We start from the raw sequence: 21,822 nt of genomic DNA on the forward strand, positions 1-21,822 counted from the left end.
TGGTCCAAATCGGTCTATAACCTGATATAGCTCCCATATAAACTGGTCTTGATTTTACTTCTTGAACCCTTACAAGCCACAATTTTTGTCCGATTTGGCTGAAATTGAGAATGTAGTATTTTGTTATAACTTTCAACAACTTTGTTCAGTATGGTTCAAATCGGTTTAATACTTAATATATTGTAGCTCCCATATAAACTGATCTCCCGATTTGACTTCTTAAATCCCTACAAGCCGCAATTTTTGTACGATTTGGCTGAAATTTTGTATACGGTGTTCTGTTACGACAAATACGGTCCAAATTGGTCTATTACCTTATATAGCCTTCATGTAAACCGGTCTCTCGATCATCCTTGTTCGGTTTCTAGAAGATTTAATTTTGCTGGTTTGACAGAAGTTTGGTATGTAGAATAAAATTATGCTCTCCAACTAAATTTATTTTGTATACATTTATAGCAGAATCAATGGTGATGGGTTCCCATGATTCGGCCCGGCCGAAATTAGCACGCTTTTACTTATTAGTATTTAGAGCTCACAAACAGCCGATTACAGACTTAGGTGTATGTCCATAGTGGCATATCCGCACCCTGTTTTGGATTAAGAGCGCCCAACAAGCCGATTACTGGCATTGGTGTATGTTCATTGTAGTATGCGGCGGATTAATGACCTAACCTATGTTGATCGGAATTCAATATTTTGTTAATTTGCAAACGGAGTATCCAAGTCAAAATTAAGTTATGAAATTTTAGCATCTATACCCGCCAACGTTGCGGTCAAAATAAAAATATCCCAAGAAATACTATTTAATTCGGAAAAACTTCATTGGTTTAAAGATAGCCACTTCTCCAAAACAAATTTAACATTATTTTCCTCAGTTGCTAATTCCGATGATGCACTCACTCTCTGCAATACCTTCCAAAAGCGATACCTTCCAATGGTATTGGAAACACTTCCCTTAGCTTGGTAAAGAAAAATACTCACAATATTAACAAAAAAAAAAAATTTGAAATGGAAATAACATGTCATCAAATCCTCAGTGCCATTTATTTTTAACAACAAATGGCAACGACATAACACATCCAATAGCCATGGCAATGGCAAAAGCGAAACAAAACGAAATCGATTTTAGTTGGATGTTATCAAAAACTAAAAATCGCAAAAAACCCCAAAAAGTGCGAAGAGTTTACCTACCGCGTTTTTGTGCACTACCCAACACTTTGCAATCGAAAACGTTTGATCATTTCTTCCCGTTTTTTCGTCGTCGTTGTTTAGGTTGAAACGTTGAACATAAAAGCCAAAGGGCGTATGTGTTGGTAGGCGAAGGTAACATATGCCCCTGACTCCAAAAGATAACCCCACCCTGATTCAGCGTCGACCTACAGCTCTGTTCAAAATCACTGGTTGCAGTTTTTCTCAATTCCATTGCTTAGTTGGACTTCATCATCACAAGCACATGCGAATGCTCATGGACATCCGTGCACAATCGCAGGAAGCTTTGTGTCCTCTATACCATTGGGGCAAATGCAACATTTATGTAGTTGCTGCTGCCGTCGCTGCTGTGGCCAAAACTGCGAAATGAACCATCGTCAGCAACAGCGTAAAACTGCACAAAAAAGTCACACAATCAGCCAAAATGTGACAATGACTGAGAGTTAAGGTGGCAATGACTTAACAAAATGGTAACAATCGCGACCGGATGTACCAAATCAGATTTTATAAAAAAGTGATATTTTTTGCCTTTGCTGTGTTCTTATACTGGACGTTATGTTTGTGGAAAAAAACAGAAAACAAAAAACAGTTACTTACCAAAGCTCTTGTGATATAAGGTATTGAAATATTGATCTAAGACCCATAAAGTATATATATTCTTGATCGCCTCGACATTTTGAGCCAATCTAGCCATGTCAGTCCGTCCGTCCGTCTGTCGAAATCACGATTGCGGTCTAACGATTAAAGCTAGCCGCTTGAAAGTTTGCACAGATACTTAATATTGACGTAGGTCGCTGGGGAAGGCAAATGGACCATATCGATCTCCCGATTTAAAGTCTTGAGCCCCCGAAAGCCGCAATTTTTGTCCGATTTGGCTAACAGCTGAAATTTTGCATGTGGTCTTCTGTTAAGACTTCCAACAACTATAACAAGTACGGTTCAAATCGGTCTAGCTCCCATATAAACCGATCTCCGGATTTGACTTCTTGAGCCCCTGGAAGCCGCAATTGTTGCCCAATTTGGCTAACATTTTGCATGTAGTGTTTTCTTATTACTTCCAACAACGGCGTCAAGCACAATCCAAATCGGTAAATAATCTGATGTAGCTCCCATATAATCCATTCTCCCGATCTGACTTCTTGAGTCCTTACAAGCCGCTATTTTTCCAACAACTTTGCCAAGTAATGTCTAAATCGGTCTATAACCTGATAGAGCTCCCATATAAATCTGTCTCCCGATTTGACTTCTTGAGCCCTTACAAGCCCCAATTTTTGTCCTATTTGACTGAAATTTTGCATGCGGTCTCTTTTTACGACTTCCAACAACAGTGGCAAGTAATGTCTAAATTGATCTATAACCTGCTATAGCTCCCATATAAACCAATCTGCCAATTTGACTTCTTGAGTCCTTACAATCCTCAATTTTTGTCCGATTTGGCTGAATGTTCTGTTACGACTTCCAACAATTGTGCCTAGTACGGTCCAAAACAGTCTATAACCTCATATAGCTTTCATATAAACCGCTTTCTCGATTGTCCTTGTTCGATTCCTAGAAGCTTTAATTTTTTGCTGGTTTGACAGAAAGTTTGGTATGTAGAATAAAATCATGCCCTTCAACTAAATTTAGTTAGCATACATTTTTAACAGAATCCATGGCGGTAGGTTCCCAAGATTCAGCCCGGCCGAACTTAGCACGCTTTTACTTGTTAATTGATAACATAGCTTGTTATAGCCTACACCACTCCTGTGGTATAGGGTATTATAACTTAGTGAATTTGTTTGTAGCACTCAGAAGGAACAGAAATAGACCCATGGATAAGTATACCGATCGACTCAGAATTACCTTCTGTCTCTCTGTCTGTCCATGTTATTGTGTGTACAAACTACAGGGCGCAGTTTTCATCCGTTAGTCTACAAATTTGTTACAGGCATGTTGTTTGGCCTAGAGACGAAGCCTATTGAAATTGGATCAGATATAGACATAGCTCCCATATATACGTTCATCCGATTTGCAGTAACAATGCAATAAAGTGCTCATTTGTTAACCGATTCTCTCGAAATTTGTCAGGAAGGATTTTCTTTTTATAGCCTCCACCATAAGATGGAGGGTATACTAATTTCGTCATTCGTAACTACTCGAAATATTCGTCTGAGACCCCATAAAGTATATATATTCTTGATCGTCGTGACATTTTATGTCGATCTAGCCATGTCCGTCCGTCTGTCCGTCCGTCCGTCCGTCTGTCTGTCGAAAGCACGCTAACTTCCGAAGGAGTAAAGCTAGCCGCTTGTAATTTTGCACAAATACTTCAAATTAGTGTAGGTCGGTTGGTATTGTAAATGGGCCATATCGGTCCATGTTTTGACATAGCTGCCATTTAAACCGATCTTGGATCTTGACTTCTTGAGCCTCTAGAGTGCGCAATTCTTATTCGATTGGAATTAAATTTTGCACGACGTGTTTTGCTATGATATCCAACAACTGTGCCACGTATGGTTCAAATCGGTTCATAACCTGATATAGCTGCCATATAAACCGATCTTGGGTCTTGACTTCTTGAGCCTCTAGAGTACGCAATTCTTATCCGATTGGAATAGAATTTTACACGACGTGTTGGGTTATGATACCCAACAACTGTGCCAAGTATGGTTTAAATCGGTTCATAACCTGATATAGCTGCCATATAAACCGATCTTGGGTCTTGACTTCTTGAGCCTCTAGAGTGCGCAATTCCTTTCCGATTGGAATGAAATTTTGCACGACGTGTTTTGTTATTATATCCAACAACTGTGCCACGTATGGTTCAAATCGGTTCATAACCTGATATAGCTGCCATATAAACCGATCTTGGGTCTTGACTTCTTGAGCCTCTAGAGTACGCAATTCTTATCCGGTTGGAATGGAATTTTGCACGACGTGTTGGGTTATGATATCCAACAACTGTGCCAAGTATGGTTGAAATCGGTCCATAACCTGATATAGCTGTCATATAAACAGATCTGGGGATTTGACTTCTTGAGCTTCTAGAGGGCGCAATTCCTATCCGATTTGGCTGAAATTTTGCATGAGGCATGAGGTCCAACAACTGTGTCAAATAAGGTTCAAATCGGTTCATAACCTGATATAGCTGCCATATAAACCTATCTGGGATCTTGACTTCTTGACCCCTAGAGGTCGCAATTATTATCAGATATGCCTGAAATTTTGTACGATGGATCCTCTCATGACCATCAACAAACGTGTTTATTATGGTCTGAATCGGTCTATAGCCCGATACAGATCCCATATAAATCGTTCTCTCTATCTTACTTCGTGAGCCCCAATGGGCGCAATTCTTATACGAATTGGCTGAAATTTTACACAGGTCTCCAACATATAATTTAATTGTGGTCCGAACCGGACCATATCTTGATATCGTTTTAATAGCAAAGCAACTCTTTTCTTATATCCTTTTATACCCTCCACCATAAGATTGGGGGTATACTAATTTCGTCATTCTGTTTGTAACTACTCGAAATATTCGTCTGAGACCCCATAAAGTATATATATTCTTGATCGTCGTGAAATTTTATGTCGATCTAGCCATGTCCGTCCGTCTGTCCGTCCGTCCGTCTGTCTGTCGAAAGCACGCTAACTTCCGAAGGAGTAAAGCTAGCCGCTTGAAATTTTGCACAAATACTTCTTATTAGTGTAGGTCGGTTGGTATTGTAAATGGGCCATATCGGTCCATGTTTTGATATAGCTGCCATATAAACCGATCTTGGGTCTTGACTTCTTGAGCCTGTAGAGTGCGCAATTCTTATCCGATTGGGATGAAATTTTGCACGACGTGTTTTGTTGTAACATCCAACAACTGTGATAAGTATTGTTCAAATCGGTCCATAACCTGATATAGCTGCCATATAAACCGATCTTGGGTCTTGACTTCTTGAGCCTCTAGAGTGCGCAATTCTTATCCGATTGGAATGAAATTTTGCACGTCGTGTTTTGTTATGACATCCAACAACTATGCCAAGTATGGTTCAAATCGGTCCATAAACTGATACAGCTGCCATATAAACCGATCTTGGGTCTTGACTTCTTGAGCCTCTAGAGTGCGCAATTCTTATCCGATTGGAATGAAATTTTGCACGACGTGTTTTGTTACGATATCCAACAACTGTGCCAAATATGGTTCAAATCGGTTCATAACCTGATATAGCTGCCATATAAACCGATCTGGGATCTTGACTTCTTGAGCCTGTAGAGGTCGCAATTATTATCCGATTTGCCTGAAATTTTGTACGACGGATTCTCTCATAACCATTAACATACGTGTTTATTATGGTCTGAATCGGTTTATAGCCTGATATAGCTCCCATATAAATCGATCTCTCTATTTTACTTCTTGAGCCCACAAAGGGCGCAATTCTTGTTCGAATTGGCTGACATTTTACACAGGTCTCGAACATATAATTTAATTGTGGCCCAAACCGGACCATATCTTGATATCGCTCTAATAGCAGAGCAAACCTTTTCTTATATCCTTTTTTTTGCCTAAGAAGAGATGCCGGGAAAAGAACTCGACATATGCGATCCATGGTGGAGGGTATATAAGATTCGGCCCGGCCGAACTTAGCACGCTTTTTTTGCCTAAGAAGAGATGCCGGGAAAAGAACTCGACAAATGCGATCCATGGTGGAGGGTATATAAGATTCGGCCCGGCCGAACTTAGCACGCTTTTACTTGTTTACTACTTTTTTCGATTTTCTCCCACTGTACCAACTTGCATACCAATTATGTTCCGAACCGGTCCATTATCGACCGATCTTCTGATATTTTGATAGATCCCGCAAATAACCGACCACCTGATTTGAGGCCTAAGGTCCATAGAAGCCACAATTATCACCCGATTTCGTTGAAATTTGGCATAGTGAGTTCTCTTAAGGTCCTCGCTATTTGTTATAAATATGGTTCAGGTCGGACAATACTTTGATATAGCCCCATATTACCTGATTTCTCTGAATTTTGATTTAGATCGCCCCACATACAGGCCGATGTCCCGATTTAAGGTCTAAGGGCCAAAGACGCAGCTTAGTAAGTTGTGTTAGGCCCATCGTCGTCCGAAAATTGTTTGGTTCTGTTTAGATCATATTTGGAAACAGCAATACTAATCATCCAATTTATAGTCTTTCATTCATACATCTTCTTATATATAAAAAAAAACTAGCTGACCCGGGCACGCTCCGCTACGCCTTCTTTTTCTTTATATGGAACAAAATTTTCCTTGGAATGTTTATTTTCGTCAATTAAAGAGCTTTTAGTGAAATACTATGCTACGAAAATAAAGGGTGATTTTTTTGAGGTTAGGATTTTCATGCATTAGTATTTGACAGATCACGTGGGATTTCAGACATGGTGTCAAAGAGAAAGATGCTCAGTATGCTTTGACATTTCATCATGAATAGACTTACTAACGAGCAACGCTTGCAAATCATTGAATTTTATTACCAAAATCAGTGTTCTGTTCGAAATGTGTTCATTCACCGTAACGTTGCGTCCAACAGCATCTTTGAAAAAATACGGTCCAATGATTCCACCAGCGTACAAACCACACCAAACAGTGCATTTTTCGGGATGCATGGGCAGTTCTTGAACGGCTTCTGGTTGCTCTTCACTCCAAATGCGGCAATTTTGCTTATTTACGTAGCCATTCAACCAGAAATGAGCCTCATCGCTGAACAAAATTTGTCGATAAAAAAGCGGATTTTCTGCCAACTTTTCTAGGGCCCATTCACTGAAAATGATTTGCAAGCGTTGCTCGTTAGTAATTCTATTCATGATGAAATGTCAAAGCATACTGAGCATCTTTCTCTTTGACACCATGTCTGAAATCCCACGTGATCTGTCAAATACTAATGCATGAAAATCCTAACCTCAAAAAAATCACCCTTTAGTATATCGCTTGAAAAACAGTTTAGCAATATAAGTGCCTTTTTCTGAAACCCATATGATCTTCATTGGTCTACGAATTTAAGTTTGGATGTAAGTGTATTCTCAAAATACTTTATTTCAGTCCGAAATTCTCATGATATTTGGTTTAGGGGTGTTTTCGGTGGTGACGTGGTCCCCCAGGCACTTGGCCCTGAAAATATATCAGTATCGTGCTCTTCTTTCAAATGCCATTTATTTAAACCCCATATTGCCATTGGTTTAGGGGTTATCAAATTCGTTTTCTAATCTCAAATACCTTTCATTTGAGCCACATATTGGCATGGTCGAAAAATGTTTACCCTTTTGGGGAAGGGGTGATGCCCCAAAAAACATGGTCCTACATTTGGATATCGAATTCGTATTCTACTCCCAAATACCTTTTTTGAGCCCCACATTGCGATGGTCAGTAAAAAATTGCTGTTTGTGGAGCATTTTGGGAAAGGGGTAGGGGTTTGGGGTATTGGCCCTAAAAATTATAAACCCAAATTGCATTGGTGGGCAAATTCGTCCCCTTTGAGGGTTTTTATGGTGGTGGGACGTTCCCTAGACAGTTGGTCCCTAATGTTGATATCAGATACGTGCTCTACTCCCAAATACCTTTAATTTGAGCCCCACATTTCCATAGTCGGCATACATGACCGGTTTGGGGGGTGTTTTGGGGGATGGGCGGCCACTCAGAGTTGGCCTTGAAAATATATATCGGATTCGTGTTCCACTCTACAAACCCTCTTATTTGAGCCTCATATTGCAAAAGTCAGCAAACACATACTATTTGGGTGGTGTTGTGGGTTGTTTGGGTGGGATGGCCCCATAGACACTATCCCAAATATCGATATCAGGTTCGTGCTTTACTCCCAAAGACCTTTCATTTGAGCCCCATATGGCTATGATCGTAAATTTGTCCCCTTTAGGAATATTTTTGGGGAGAGGCGGCCCCCCAAACACTTGGTCTCATATTTGGATATCAGATTCGAATTCTACACTCAAATACCTTTTATTTAAGCACCATATTCCTATGGTCAGTAAATAAGTCCTGTTTGGGGATGTTTTGGGGAAGGGGTGGACCCCCAGAAACGTGCTCGCACATTGTGATATTAGACTCGTATTCTACTCGCAAATACCTTTTATTTGACATCCATATTGCCATGGTCGGTAAATATGTCTTACATGATTTAGGTGTGTTTTGGGGGTTGGGGTGGTTCCCCTAACACTTGGTCCGACATTTGAATATCAGATACGATTTTTTATCCTAAATACTTTTCATTTGAGTCCCATATTGTCGTGATTGGTCTAAATATATGTTTGGTGGGTTTTAGGGTGGGGCGGCCACCTTGGGTACCCTATCCGAAATTTGGACACCATATTTTTATTTTTAGGATACTATATGAGAGCACACAAAATTTCGCTTAAATCGCCCATCTCCGAGATCTGGCGTTTCCGAAAATTAGGGTAAGGGGGAGGGTAGAAAACAAGAGTAGAAAACGAATGTGATATCCAATTTTTGGGGTATGCCTAAACCGCCCCTTAAACTGAACTTTATTTTTCACTATAGCAATACGGAGCTCAAATCAACGGACTTTGGGAGTATAGAACGAATTTGATATCTATTTTCAGGGCCAAAGTGCCGGTGGCCTCCCCAGCCCCAAAACACGCTCCAAACGGCTCATACTTACCGGCCATGACAATATGGGGTTCAAAGTAAAGGGACTTGGGAGTGGACACGAATTTGATATCCATATATGAGACGAAATGTCTCCCCTAAAATGCACTTCTCATTACGCTAATATCAAAAATACCAGATTTAGGAGATTGATAATGCGATTAGTTCGAAATTTTTTGCACTCTTAAAATCCCAAAACCCGCCAAATGGATATATAGACCAATCAGGACAATATAGAGACTTGTGTTTGGGGAGCCGCCCCACCCCAAAATACCTCCCTATTATATATAAGCTATTTGGGGAGGAAACTTATTGATTTTCGAGAAATTTATCTTCATTTTCGGGACAAAGACCCTACGATCCACCCCACCCCCAAACACATCTTATTTACCGAGATCATGCCATTATGGGACTCATACGAAATGTTTCTGAAAGAAGAGCACGAATCTTATATTTAGCGCCTAACCCGAAATATTTTCCAATACGGTAATATGGGATTCGAAAGAAAGGCATTTGGGAGTAGAGGAAAAATTTTCCCAGGAACCGAGCAGGGACAAACTTTTCACACACCAATGAGTTCTTTCCGATTCAAGTTGGGCTTATCAACGATAAGGGACCTTTTTTATGGCCGAGTCCGAAGGAATGACCATTTATAGTACCGAGTCCGAATGACCATGTATAGTATGGTACCTCGCAAATGTCGCTATCATTAAGAGGGTATACCCACTGCTTTAAATTTTGTCCGAAGTTCCGCCAGGATTCTAACGCAGGCGTTTAGCGTCATAGGCGGACATGGGCTACAGTAGCACGATATCCACATTCAGGGCGAAGTGTCCCCACCCAAAAATGGTATTAGAGAGTTAAAGAAGGCGACGCGGGCGGGCCCTGTCCAGCTAGTTTTTTATATATTTTCCGATTATGCTGCAATTTAGTACGGTAAGTCGCGATCCGATCCTATTTGGATATAATTTCCATAAACATCTATCTCCCGATTTATGACCTTTCACCCATAAATGGCATATTTATTAAGCGATTTTGCCGAATTTTGGAAAGTGAAGTGCATTAGACCCTCGACGTTTGTGCTGGGTTTGGCCCAGATCGGACCATATTTCGAAATATTGCCATAAGTTAATACATTTTGAATTTTTTCCGGATCTCCTCGAAATGTACTTTTCTGAGGTAGTGGGTATTCAAGGTTCGGCCTGGCCGAACTTAATGGCTTTTACTAGTTTCTATTAGTGATACAATTAAATCATTTAAGCGCGTGTGGTTAACAATCGAATAATTAGACTGTACTACTTAAGGCTTAAAAGCTAACTTGTTTTGAAGAGTCAGTCAGTAAATTGTTATAGCACCATGTAATGTAGAATATGAGATTACACAAAGTGAATTTTAAATTAACCGATAATGGCTTAATAACAGTTGTTAAACACTTGATAATTCATAAATAAAAAGAAATTACTTGGAAATATTGTGAAATTGTATAGCACGAGGACATATAAGTAAAGCAGAAAACGCTGAAATAAGTGGTATAATAGTGTATATGTGAATTTTTCCTTCTAACAGCGATGGTAATCTAAAAGAAAACAAGTTCGCATAGACGGAATCAATTACAATACTAAACTAAAATCCATTATCGTCTAATTGAGTTAGGTCTATGCAAAATAAAACAGGCTGTAGGGACTAGTTTTTATTGAAGAAACTTACGCAAACAAATCTAAATATTTGCGTGTAACTTGAAAAATACACATGTGTTTTAAGCTGCATAGTGGATACGTATCTGACTAATAAGCAGTTTGTTTCACACAAACGATTAAGTGGTCTATGAACCGGTAGCCGAAATGGTAGCGTACTTGGATTATCAGTGTGGAGGTGGTGGGCTCGAGTCCCACCAGAGCTCTTGCCTGTCGCTACAATGGAATAAAATAGTCTAAGTGCAACTTTTTAGAAATAAATGTATCATAATGGTTACACTGGCAGTCACTTAAAATGTATACTCGTACATATATTTTCTGCAAGTGTAGAGCTGCATGAAAAGCAAAATGTTTTCTAAATGAGTTGTAACCGACTTTCTTCGGAATTATGAGCAAAGTGTTTCGCATTTTGCGAATTTTTGCCTTAGCTCATAAGAACTGAGAATTGGCTGGTTGCCTTATTGAAGAATACCGGTGATGGCAAAAGTCGGGCTGTGCCGACTGTATAATACCCCACACCTACCCGATAAGTACGAAGTGGGAGCTCTTTCTAATTCTGAACCAATTTTGATGGACCTCGGCGGAAGTTTTAGATGGGTTATTAAACAATCTGTGTCAACCGTAAATTGCGCAAAATATGGAGAGCATGTATATGGGAGTTACATCTAAATCTGCTCCGATTCCGATCAAAATTCTTAGATAAAGTGGTAGGCGTCGAAAGCGTTGTTCAACATCATGGCAAGAATGATCAATAAATGCGTTTGCAGTGGTTCTAGAAGTGAAAATCGGGCGATATTCATATTTTGCAGTTATATCTAAATCGGAAGCGATATCTATGAAATTCATTTGTAATATAAAGAGTCATAAGAAAATGCTTTCTGCCAAATTTCGAGAGTATGGGTTAATAAAGGAGCACTTTATGAAAATATTTCTCAAAATCGGGCGAAAATATATACGGGAGGTATATCTAAATCTGAACCGATTTGGAGCAAACTTCTTAGATATTGTAGTAGTTTTCGAGAAAAACGTTGTAAACATTTTAGGAAGATTGGTCAATAAATGCGCTTGCTGTGGCTCTAGGGGTGAAAATCGGGCGATATATATATATACATATATATATGTATATATATATATATATATATATATATATATATATATATATATATATATATATATATATATATATGTTATGTATCGCGATGTGACCCAATTAAATAAAAGATGCGAAGTACTCAATTCAATGGTTGTAACACAACTGGTTTATTACCTTAGACATATACAAGATGATTCTTAAGTACTAAATTTATTATAGCATTGCCAATATGAAATATTATATTTATACGTACTATGTTGCCATATGGTTTTGTACAACTGAGCATGGATTTATTAATTCTGGGATTAATATCCAACACGCTCCCCCTAAAACTGATAACAAATACTAATTACATAAGAAGATAATGTTACTTAAAATTAAGAAATATTATGACTTCAATGTAATTTAAAATAATAGAAATATTTAATTAAATATTCAAATTCATGTTTAGCATTATTTTTGTTGATTATATGGTTTTACCACCTTTCCCTCTTTACGAGGTCTTAAATCTCTATTCGTTGCTTGTGTTGTTGCTGTTGTTAGATGTTCATGGTTTTTAATATTTTCGTCGCTGCTGTTATAATTATGCGATTCCGTATTTTCATTTGAAGGTAGACCTCTGATTTGATCAAGGTGGCGTTTTATTTCTCTATCGTTATGAGTAAATATACATGAGTAAGATCGAGGACCTATTTGAGATTTTATTTTAGCTGGGGCCCAAGTAGGTTTATTGGGATCTCTGTAGTCCCGAATAATTACGCTTTGCCCTTTAGAGAAATGTTTATCTCGAGTACCTTTATCATTGAGTACTGTTTTCTGCTGATTCGCCAGAATTATTTCTTTAGTTGTTGGTGGCTTAAGTAAGCTAAGTCTTGTTCTTAATGATCGACCGAAGAAAAGTTTGGCAGGTGATTCGCCTGTCGTCGAATGTTTCGAATTTCGGTAGTCTATTAGACATCTATTTAATACCGTCTCAAATTCGAGTCTTGGATTGCTCTTCAGAGTAGCAATTAAAGATTTCTTTATCGTCTTAACCGTAATTTCGGCCTGGCCGTTGGTCGCGGGATGACCTGGTGGCGTCAATACATGCCTAACTCCATTAACTTTCAAAAACTCTCTAAATGTCTCACATGTAAATTGTCGACCATTGTCTGTCACAACAATATCAACGAGACCATATCGACAAAACAATTCCCTTATTTTCGTTTCTGTAAAATGGCTTGTTATACTTTTCGTTGGAAAAACTTCAACGAATTTTGAATAAGAATCAATAATTATTAGTATATAATATCCATTAATAGGTCCCGCATAATCTAGATGTATGCGGCTCCAGACATGATCCGTCGGTTGCCATGGTATAAGTAAACTACGCTCAGGTGAGGATAACGACTCTTGGCAAAATTTGCAAGACCCTAGAAGCCTTTCTATCTCTTTATCTATACCCGGCCACCATACGTAGGACCGTGCCAAACCTTTGGTCTTTACAATGCCAAGATGAGATCTATGTAAAAGATTTAGTACATGAGACTGAACTTTGTTGGGAATAACAACTCTGTGTCCCCATAAAACACATTCATACTCAACATGAAGCTCATTCAATTTACTCCTATAATGGGTATATTCATTCTCATCTAAATTATTTAAGGTTCCATTTAGTACAGCCTCTCTTACCATAGACAAAATCGGGTCTCTTCCTGTCTCGCGAGCAATGTCTTTGAAATTCAATTCCATTTCGTTCCAGGTCTCAATTAAATTTATGAAATTACACCCATTCGTCTCACTAGTGCCTGAAAACTGAGGTATACGGGACAAACCATCTGCTTCATTCTGTGTACCCTTCACATATTCAATAGAGTAATTAAAAGCCGAGAGAATAACCGCCCATCTCTGTATACGAGCAGATGCCATCATTGGCAAACTCTTATTCTCTCCGAAAATCGTGGTTAGAGGTCTATGGTCTGTTCTAAGAGTAAACTTGTTGCCTAACAAATACTGCCTTAACTTGCAAACAGAAAATATTATTCCCAATGCCTCTTTTTCCAATGTACTATAGCCCTTCTCAGACTTCGATAATGACATAGAAACAAATGCTATGGGCCTAAGAGAAATGTCAATTATGTGTGATAGAATACCAGACACTGCATTAGATGACGCATCCGTTGTCAAAATTATTTCAAATGAAGGGTTGAAATGTGTCAAAACCGAATCCGAAGTTATTTCTCTTTTCATAAGATCGTAGGCCCTTTGACAGTCATCACTCCATACAAATCTAGTGTCTTTTCGAAGTAGACTATAAAGCGGTTCCATCTTTTCAGAATAGTCCTGAACAAAACGTGAATAATAATTAGATAGCCCAATAAAAGCTCGAAGCTCAGATATGTCATTAGGCACAGGTGCATTAATAATGCTACTGACGCGATCAGTATTCCTTCTCAAACCAGAACTGCTTATGCAAAAACCTAGGTAATTAATCTCTTGTTGAAAAAATTTACATTTAGAGTAATTAACTCGCAAACCCGATTCTGAAAGTTTTCTTAAAACCGACTTAAGGTTATGCATATGAGACGAAAAATCCTTTCCAGTAACAGTAATGTCATCTTGGTACACAACAACATTGGGTATGCCCCCTAACAAATTATCGATTGTTTTCTGGAATATAGCCGAAGCTACCTTAACCCCGAATGGCAATCTCATCACTTTGAATACACCTATATGTGTACTAACAGCACAAAGCATTTGGGACTCCTCATCCAAAACGAGCTGATTATATGCGTTGGACAAATCCAACTTCGTATACATACTACCACCTTGTAATGCGGTGAAAATCTCATCTATGCGCTGCAAAGGGTATTTGAAATCAGACAAAAATTTATTAAGGGTTACTTTGTAATCCCCGCAAATACGGAAGTCACCATTTGGCTTTAAAACAGGAACAAGGGCTGTGCCCCATGCCGAATTATTTACCTGCTCCAAAATTCCATCTTTCACCATGGCATGAAGCTTCTCTTCAACCCTAGACTTCCACGCAAAAGGAATTGGTCTCGGTTTAAAAAATATAGGTTTAGCATTTTCAGCTAAGTCTAATGAGATTGGCTCTCCCTTATAGGTGCCAAGGCCATCACTAAAAACTTGACTAAACTCATTCTTAATCTGATCGATCATTAAACTCAAATTATTGTTTTGAATAGCACACACTTCGTGTTTTATCATATTCTTAGGAACCAAATCAAATTCAAAAGCTCTTAAAAATGAGCGACCCAGAAGGGGAGGGCTATTAGTTGCTGTCACCACAACTTTTATTCTTTTGGTTATACTTTTATATTGAATTTCAGCCACGTACTCACCAATAATTGGAATTTTGTCTCCACTATAATTAACATAGGGAATTGAACATTTTTCTAAAGGCCTGTTACCGTAATTCTGTCGATAAAACGAATGTGGAATTAAAACGCATGGAGCGCCAGTGTCACACGCAGCCTGCAACATAACACCATCAACAACAACAAGCAATGAATATACCTCAGTGTTAACTATGGAATCTAAATTAAAAACAAGTAAAAGCGTGCTAAGTTCGGCCGGGCCGAATCTTATATACCCTCCACCATGGATCGCATTTGTCGAGTTCTCTTCCCGGCATCTCTTCTTAGGCAAAACAGGATATAAGAAAAGATTTGCTCTGCTATTAGAGCGACATCAAGATATGGTCCTGTTTGGACCACAATTCAATTATATGTTGGAGACCTGTGTAAAATGTCAGCCAATTCGAATAAGAATTGCGCTCTTTGTGAGCTCAAAAAGTAAAATAGAGAGATCGATTTATATGGGAGCTGTATCGGGCTATGGTCCGATTCAGATCATAATAAACACGTATGTTGATGGTCATGAGAGAATCCGTCGTACAAAATTTCAGGCAAATCGGATAATAATTGCGACCTCTAGAGGCTCAAGAAGTCAAGATCCAGATCGGTTTATATGGCAGCTATATCAGGTTATGAACCGACTTGTACTTTATTTGCCATAGTTGTTGAAAGTAACAATAAATAACGTCTTGCGAAATTTCAGCCAAATCGGATAGGAATTGCGCCCTCTAGAAGCTCAAGAAGTCAAGTCCCCAGATCTGTTTATATGACAGCTATATCAGGTTATGAACCGATTTAAACCATATTTGGCACAGTTGTTGGATATCATAACAAAACACGTCATGCTAAATTTCATTCCAATCGGATAAGAATTGCGCCTTCTAGAGGCTCAAGAAGTCAAGACCCAAGATCGGTTTATATGACAGCTATATAAGGTTATAGATCGATTTGAACCATACTTGGCACAGTTGTTGGATGTCATAACAAAACACGTCATGCTAAATTTCATTCCAATCGGATAAGAATTGCGCCTTCTAGAGGCTCAAGAAGTCAAGACCCAAGATCGGTTTATATAACAGCTATATAAGGTTATAGATCGATTTGAACCATACTTGGCACAGTTGTTGGATATCGTAACAAAACACGTCATGCTAAATTTCATTCCAATCGGATAAGAATTGCGCCTTCTAGAGGCTCAAGAAGTCAAGACCCAAGATCGGTTTATATGACAGCTATATAAGGTTATGGACCGATTTGAACCATACTTGGCACAGTTGTTGGATATCGTAACAAAACACGTCATGCTAAATTTCATTCCAATCGGATAAGAATTGCGCCTTCTAGAGGCTCAAGAAGTCAAGACCCAAGATCGGTTTATATGGCAGCTATATCAGGTTATGGACCGATTTGAACCATACTTGGCACAGTTGTTGGATGTCATAACAAAACACGTCGTGCAAAATTTCATCCCAATCGGAGAAGAATTGCGCACTCTAGAGGCTCAAGAAGTCAAGACCCAAGATCGGTTTATATGACAGCTATATCAGGTTATGGACCGATTTCAACTACACTCGGCACAGTTGTTGGATATCATAGCAAAACACGTCGTGCAAAATTTCATTCCAATCGGATAAGAATTGCGCACTCTAGAGGCTCAAGAAGTCAAGACCCAAGATCGGTTTATATGGCAGCTATATCAAAACATGGACCGATATGGCCCATTTACAATACCAACCGACCTACACTCATAAGAAGTGTTTGTGCAAAATTTCAAGCGGCTAGCTCCACTCCTTCGGAAGTTAGCGTGCTTTCGACAGACAGACGGACGGACGGACGGACGGACTGACGGACGGACGGACATAGCTAGATCGACATACAATTTCATGACGATCAAGAATATATATACTTTATGGGGTCTCAGACGAATATTTCGAGTAGTTACAAACAGAATGACGAAATTAGTATACCCCCCATCTTATGGTGGTGGGTATAAAAAGAGTGAAACTAAATATTTATAGTTTTTAGGGCCAATTCCCCAAATCGGACATATTTGCTGAGTTTTGCAATAAGGAATTTAAATGAGATTAGAAAACGAATTTAATATCCAATTTTGAGGCCAATGGCAATATGGGGTTCAAATAAATGATATATAGATATATGAGAATAGAGCACGTTGCTGATATATTTTCAGGGCTTAGTGTTTGGGGGACCACCTTAATCCCCAAAACACCCCTAAATTGAGCATATTTACCGACCATGTCAATGTGGAGCTTAAATGAAAAGTATTGGAGGGTAGAGCAAGGATTGCTACCCACTTTTGGGACCAATTTTCTGGCGGTCTACCCCTTACCCAAAATATCTCACAAACAGCAATATTTTATTGACCATTGCAATATGGAGCTCAAATAAAGGTCCGGTTTGGACCACAATTAAATTATATGTTGGAGACCTGTGTAAAATTTCAGCCAATTCGTATTAGAATTGCGTCCATTGGGGCTCACGAAGTACAATTGAGAGATCGATTTATATGGGACGTATGTTAATGGTCATGAGAGAATCCATCGTACAAAATTTCAGGCAAATCGGATAATAATTGCGACCTCTAGAGGCTCAAGAAGTCAAGATCCCAGATCGGTTTATATGGCAGCTATATCAGGTTATGAACCGACTTGTACTTTATTTGACATAGTTGTTGAAAGTAACAATAAAAAACGTCTTGCGAAATTTCAGCCAAATCGGATAGAAATTGAGCACTCTAGAAGCTCAAGACGTCAAGTCCCCAGATCTGTTTATATGACAGCTATATCAGTTATGAACCGATTTGAACCATATTTGGCACAGTTGTTGGATATCATAACAAAATACTACGTGCCAAAATTCATTCCAATCGGATAAGAATTGCGCACTCTAGAGGCTCAAGAAGTCAAGACCCAAGATCGGTTTATATGACAGCTATATAAGATTATGGACCGATTTGAACCATACTTGGCACAGTTGTTGGATATCGTAACAAAACACGTCGTGCAAAATTTCATTCCAATCGGATAAGAATTGCGCACTCTAGAGGCTCAAGAAGTCAAGACCCCTGACCGGTTTATATGGCAGCTATATCAGGTTATGAACCGATTTGAACCATATTTGGCACAGTTGTTGGATATAATAACAAAACACGTTGTGCAAAATTACATTCCAATCGGATAAGAATTGCGCACTCTAGAGGCTCAAGAACTCAAGACCCAAGATCGGTTTATATGGCAGCTATATCAGGTTATAGACCGATGTGAACCATACTTGGCGCAGTTGTTGGGTATCATAACAAAACACGTTGTGCAAAATTTCATCCCAATCGGATAAGAATTGCGCACTCTAGAGGCTCAAGAAGTCAAGACCCAAGATCGGTTTATATGGCAGCTATATCAAAACATGGACCGATATGGCCCATTTACAATACCAACCGACCTACACTAATAAGAAGTATTTGTGCAAAATTTCAAGCGGCTAGCTTAACTCCTTCGAAAGTTAGCGTGCTTTCGACAGACAGACGGACGGACGGACGGACGGACGGACGGACAGACGGACGGACATGGCTAGATCGACATAAAATTTCACGACGATCAAGAATATGTATACTTTATGGGGTCTCAGACGAATATTTCGAGTAGTTACAATCAGAATGACGAAATTAGTATACCCCCCATTTTATGGTGGAGGGTATAATAGAAACATCAAAAATGTTATTATCTACATCATCAACATAACTTAAATTATTATTTTCAATGCAGTTGACACTTCTCTTATTTCTGCATACAGACGCCAAATGTCCAATCTGTTTGCATGCGAAACATCTACTCTCTTTAAATTTGCAGCTACTAGAAGAATGGTTCTTCCAACCACAATGTGAACAAGGCACTCTCTTTTTGCCATCACTGATATTGCTGTCTCTGCTGCTAGCATTCTCTCTGCCACCGTTGCCAAATCCGTCTCTGCCGCCACCGCTGTGTTTGCTCATTCTGCGCCCTTCTCCATAATCATTTTTGTAACCAAACTTGTTATTACCGTTAGGTCTGTTCTTCTTGTTGTTGCTTCTGTGTTTTACAAAATTGATATTATTGTCACATGAAGAATCACTAGCCAGTTTCGATTCCATTATGAGCGCCTTTCTAAGAGCATGTTCAATTGTAATCGTCTCATCCTCTTCACATAATTTTTCAAACAGCTTTGTTGGTAGACCAATCACAAACTGATCTAAAACCATTGCATCTAGATGTGATCCAAATTTGCATTGCAGTGCCAACTTCTTTACTCTTGCGTACCATTGACTAATGGTTTCTTCATCTTTTTTAGCAGCTGAGTGAAATGATTTTCTCTCCCGAAAAATAATCGTTGGTGGAGTAAAATGGTCGTCTAAAATTTTGCACAATTCGTCAAATGTCTTACTAACCGGCAAATCAGGGTCACATATGCTGCGTAAAACTGAGTACGTTTGGGAACCAATGGACTTCAACAATGTTGTCTTTTTTCCGCTGTCATCTTCGCATTTTATTTCACCAAAATGAATTTCTAACTGTTCTTTCCACACTTGCCAGTTGATGTTGTCGTTGAATTCAGGAACACCTGAAGCTTGTAGCACTGTGAGTGAACTCGTCGCCATTTATGTTATGTATCGCGATGTGACCCAATTAAATAAAAGATGCGAAGTACTCAATTCAATGGTTGTAACACAACTGGTTTATTACCTTAGACATATACAAGATGATTCTTAAGTACTAAATTTATTATAGCATTGCCAATATGAAATATTATATTTATACGTACTATGTTGCCATATGGTTTTGTACAACTGAGCATGGATTTATTAATTCTGGGATTAATATCCAACAATATATATATATATATATATATATATATAAAGGGTGATTTTTTTGAGGTTAGGATTTTCATGCATTAGTATTTGACAGATCACGTGGGATTTCAGACATGGTGTCAAAGAGAAAGATGCTCAGTATGCTTTGACATTTCATCATGAATAGACTTACTAACGAGCAACGCTTGCAAATCATTGAATTTTATTACCAAAATCAATGTTCGGTTCGAAATGTGTTCAAATTTCGTGTTCGTGCTTGGACTAATATTGCAACAATGTGGTCACTTGTTTACCGATTCTATCGAAATTTAGCAGGAAGGATTTTCTCTTGACACTGGACATAACTGGTGAGTTTCATAGAAATCGGTCCAGATTTAGACATATTTATATATATATATATATATATAAATATATATATATATATATATATATATATATATATATATATATATATATATATATATATATATATATATATATATATATATATATATATATATATATATATATATATATATATATATATATATGTATATATATATATATATATATATGTATATATATGTATATACATATATATATATATACACATATATATATATATATATATATATATATATATATATATATATATATATATATATATATATAAATATATATATATATTTATATATATATATATATATATATATATATATATATATATATATATATATATATATATATATATATATATATATATATATATATGTATATATATATGTATATATGTATATATATGTATATTTATATATATATATATATATAAATATATCTAAATCTGGACCGATTTCTATGAAACTCACCAGTTATGTCCAGTGTCAAGAGAAAATCCTTCCTGCTAAATTTCGATAGAATCGGTAAACAAGTGACCACATTATTGCAATATTAGTCCAAGCACGAACATATGTATATGGGAGCTACATCCAATTTTGAACCGATTTTTCAGATTCAATAATTTTTCACAATGCTAAAAATATGTTTTTGCTAAATTTGAATACGATCAAATGAAAATTGCGACCTGTATTTTGTACACAAATTAACATGGACAGACGAACACAGTTAAATCGAATCAGAAATTGATTCTTTTCCGATCTATTGATAAGTCTATATCAATGGGTCTGTCTTTCTTGCTTCTGTCTGTAATACACAAAAAACACAAAGTTATAAAACCCCGTACCACAGTTGTGCTGTGATTTATACACCACAGCGTGGCTAAAAGATTAAGCAAAAGATTTTCTAAAATTATGCTACGAGTATACGTGGAGAAGTGAGTACATGCGATATTTTTATACCCAGCACCGAAGGATGGGGGTATATTCATTTTGTCATTCCATTTAAAACACCTCGAAATATCCCTTTTCGAGCGTCTTTTAAGTATATATTTTCTTGATCGTCTGTTGAAATGACGCTACAGTCTTTAAAAATAGAGATTTGAGCTGAAACTTTGCACAGATTCTGTTTTTGTCTATTGGCAGTTTAAATTCGAAGATGGGCTTTATCAGACCATATCTTGATACAGCTCCCATATATACCGATATGCCGAGTAAAGGTCTTTCGCCTATCATGCCTACATTTTTTATCCGATCTCGCTGAAATGTGAAACAGTGAGCTATGTTAGGCCTCTCGACTTCCTTGTTTATTGCGGCCCAGATCGGTCAAGATGTGGATACAGCTGTCATATCGACCGATCTATCGATTTAAGGTCTTGGACTTATAAAAGTTGTCCGATTTCGCTGAACTTTGGAATAATTAGTTATGTTACGCCCCTCGACATTCTCGTTTAATTTGGCTTAGATCAGTCCATATTTAGATATAGCTGCCATTTAGACCGATCTCTCGATTTTAGGTATTGTGTCCCTAATGGACACTGCACCTATTAGAGACCCCATTTAGCTGAAATTTGGTACAGCGACATCCCTGTTTAATAC

The 21,822-nt window shown here is 38.0% G+C and overlaps 1 protein-coding gene across 1 annotated transcript; it reads right to left on the reverse strand.

Moving 5' to 3' along the window:
* Positions 1–12,082: 12,082 nt before the first annotated feature.
* Positions 12,083–19,639, reverse strand: LOC131997280 (uncharacterized protein K02A2.6-like). Its single transcript, XM_059367961.1, has 2 exons — positions 18,899–19,639; positions 12,083–15,106 (listed from the first exon to the last, which is right to left on the reverse strand). The coding sequence occupies exons 1-2, from the start codon at positions 19,637–19,639 to the stop codon at positions 12,083–12,085; spliced, it is 3,765 nt and encodes a 1,254-aa protein (XP_059223944.1).
* Positions 19,640–21,822: the final 2,183 nt, after the last annotated feature.

Source organism: Stomoxys calcitrans, chromosome 1 (assembly GCF_963082655.1).
Source record: "Stomoxys calcitrans chromosome 1, idStoCalc2.1, whole genome shotgun sequence".
Taxonomy (NCBI): domain Eukaryota; kingdom Metazoa; phylum Arthropoda; class Insecta; order Diptera; family Muscidae; genus Stomoxys; species Stomoxys calcitrans.

Excerpts from the sequence above, each read along its gene's own strand:
- LOC131997280 (XM_059367961.1), bottom strand. The coding sequence starts at position 19,639 with ATGGCGACGAGTTCACTCACAGTGCTACAAGCTTCAGGTGTTCCTGAA. Across the intron at positions 15,107-18,898 it reads TCAGTGATGGCAAAAAGAGA|GCTGCGTGTGACACTGGCGC; the intron begins GTGCCTTGTTCA and ends GTTATGTTGCAG.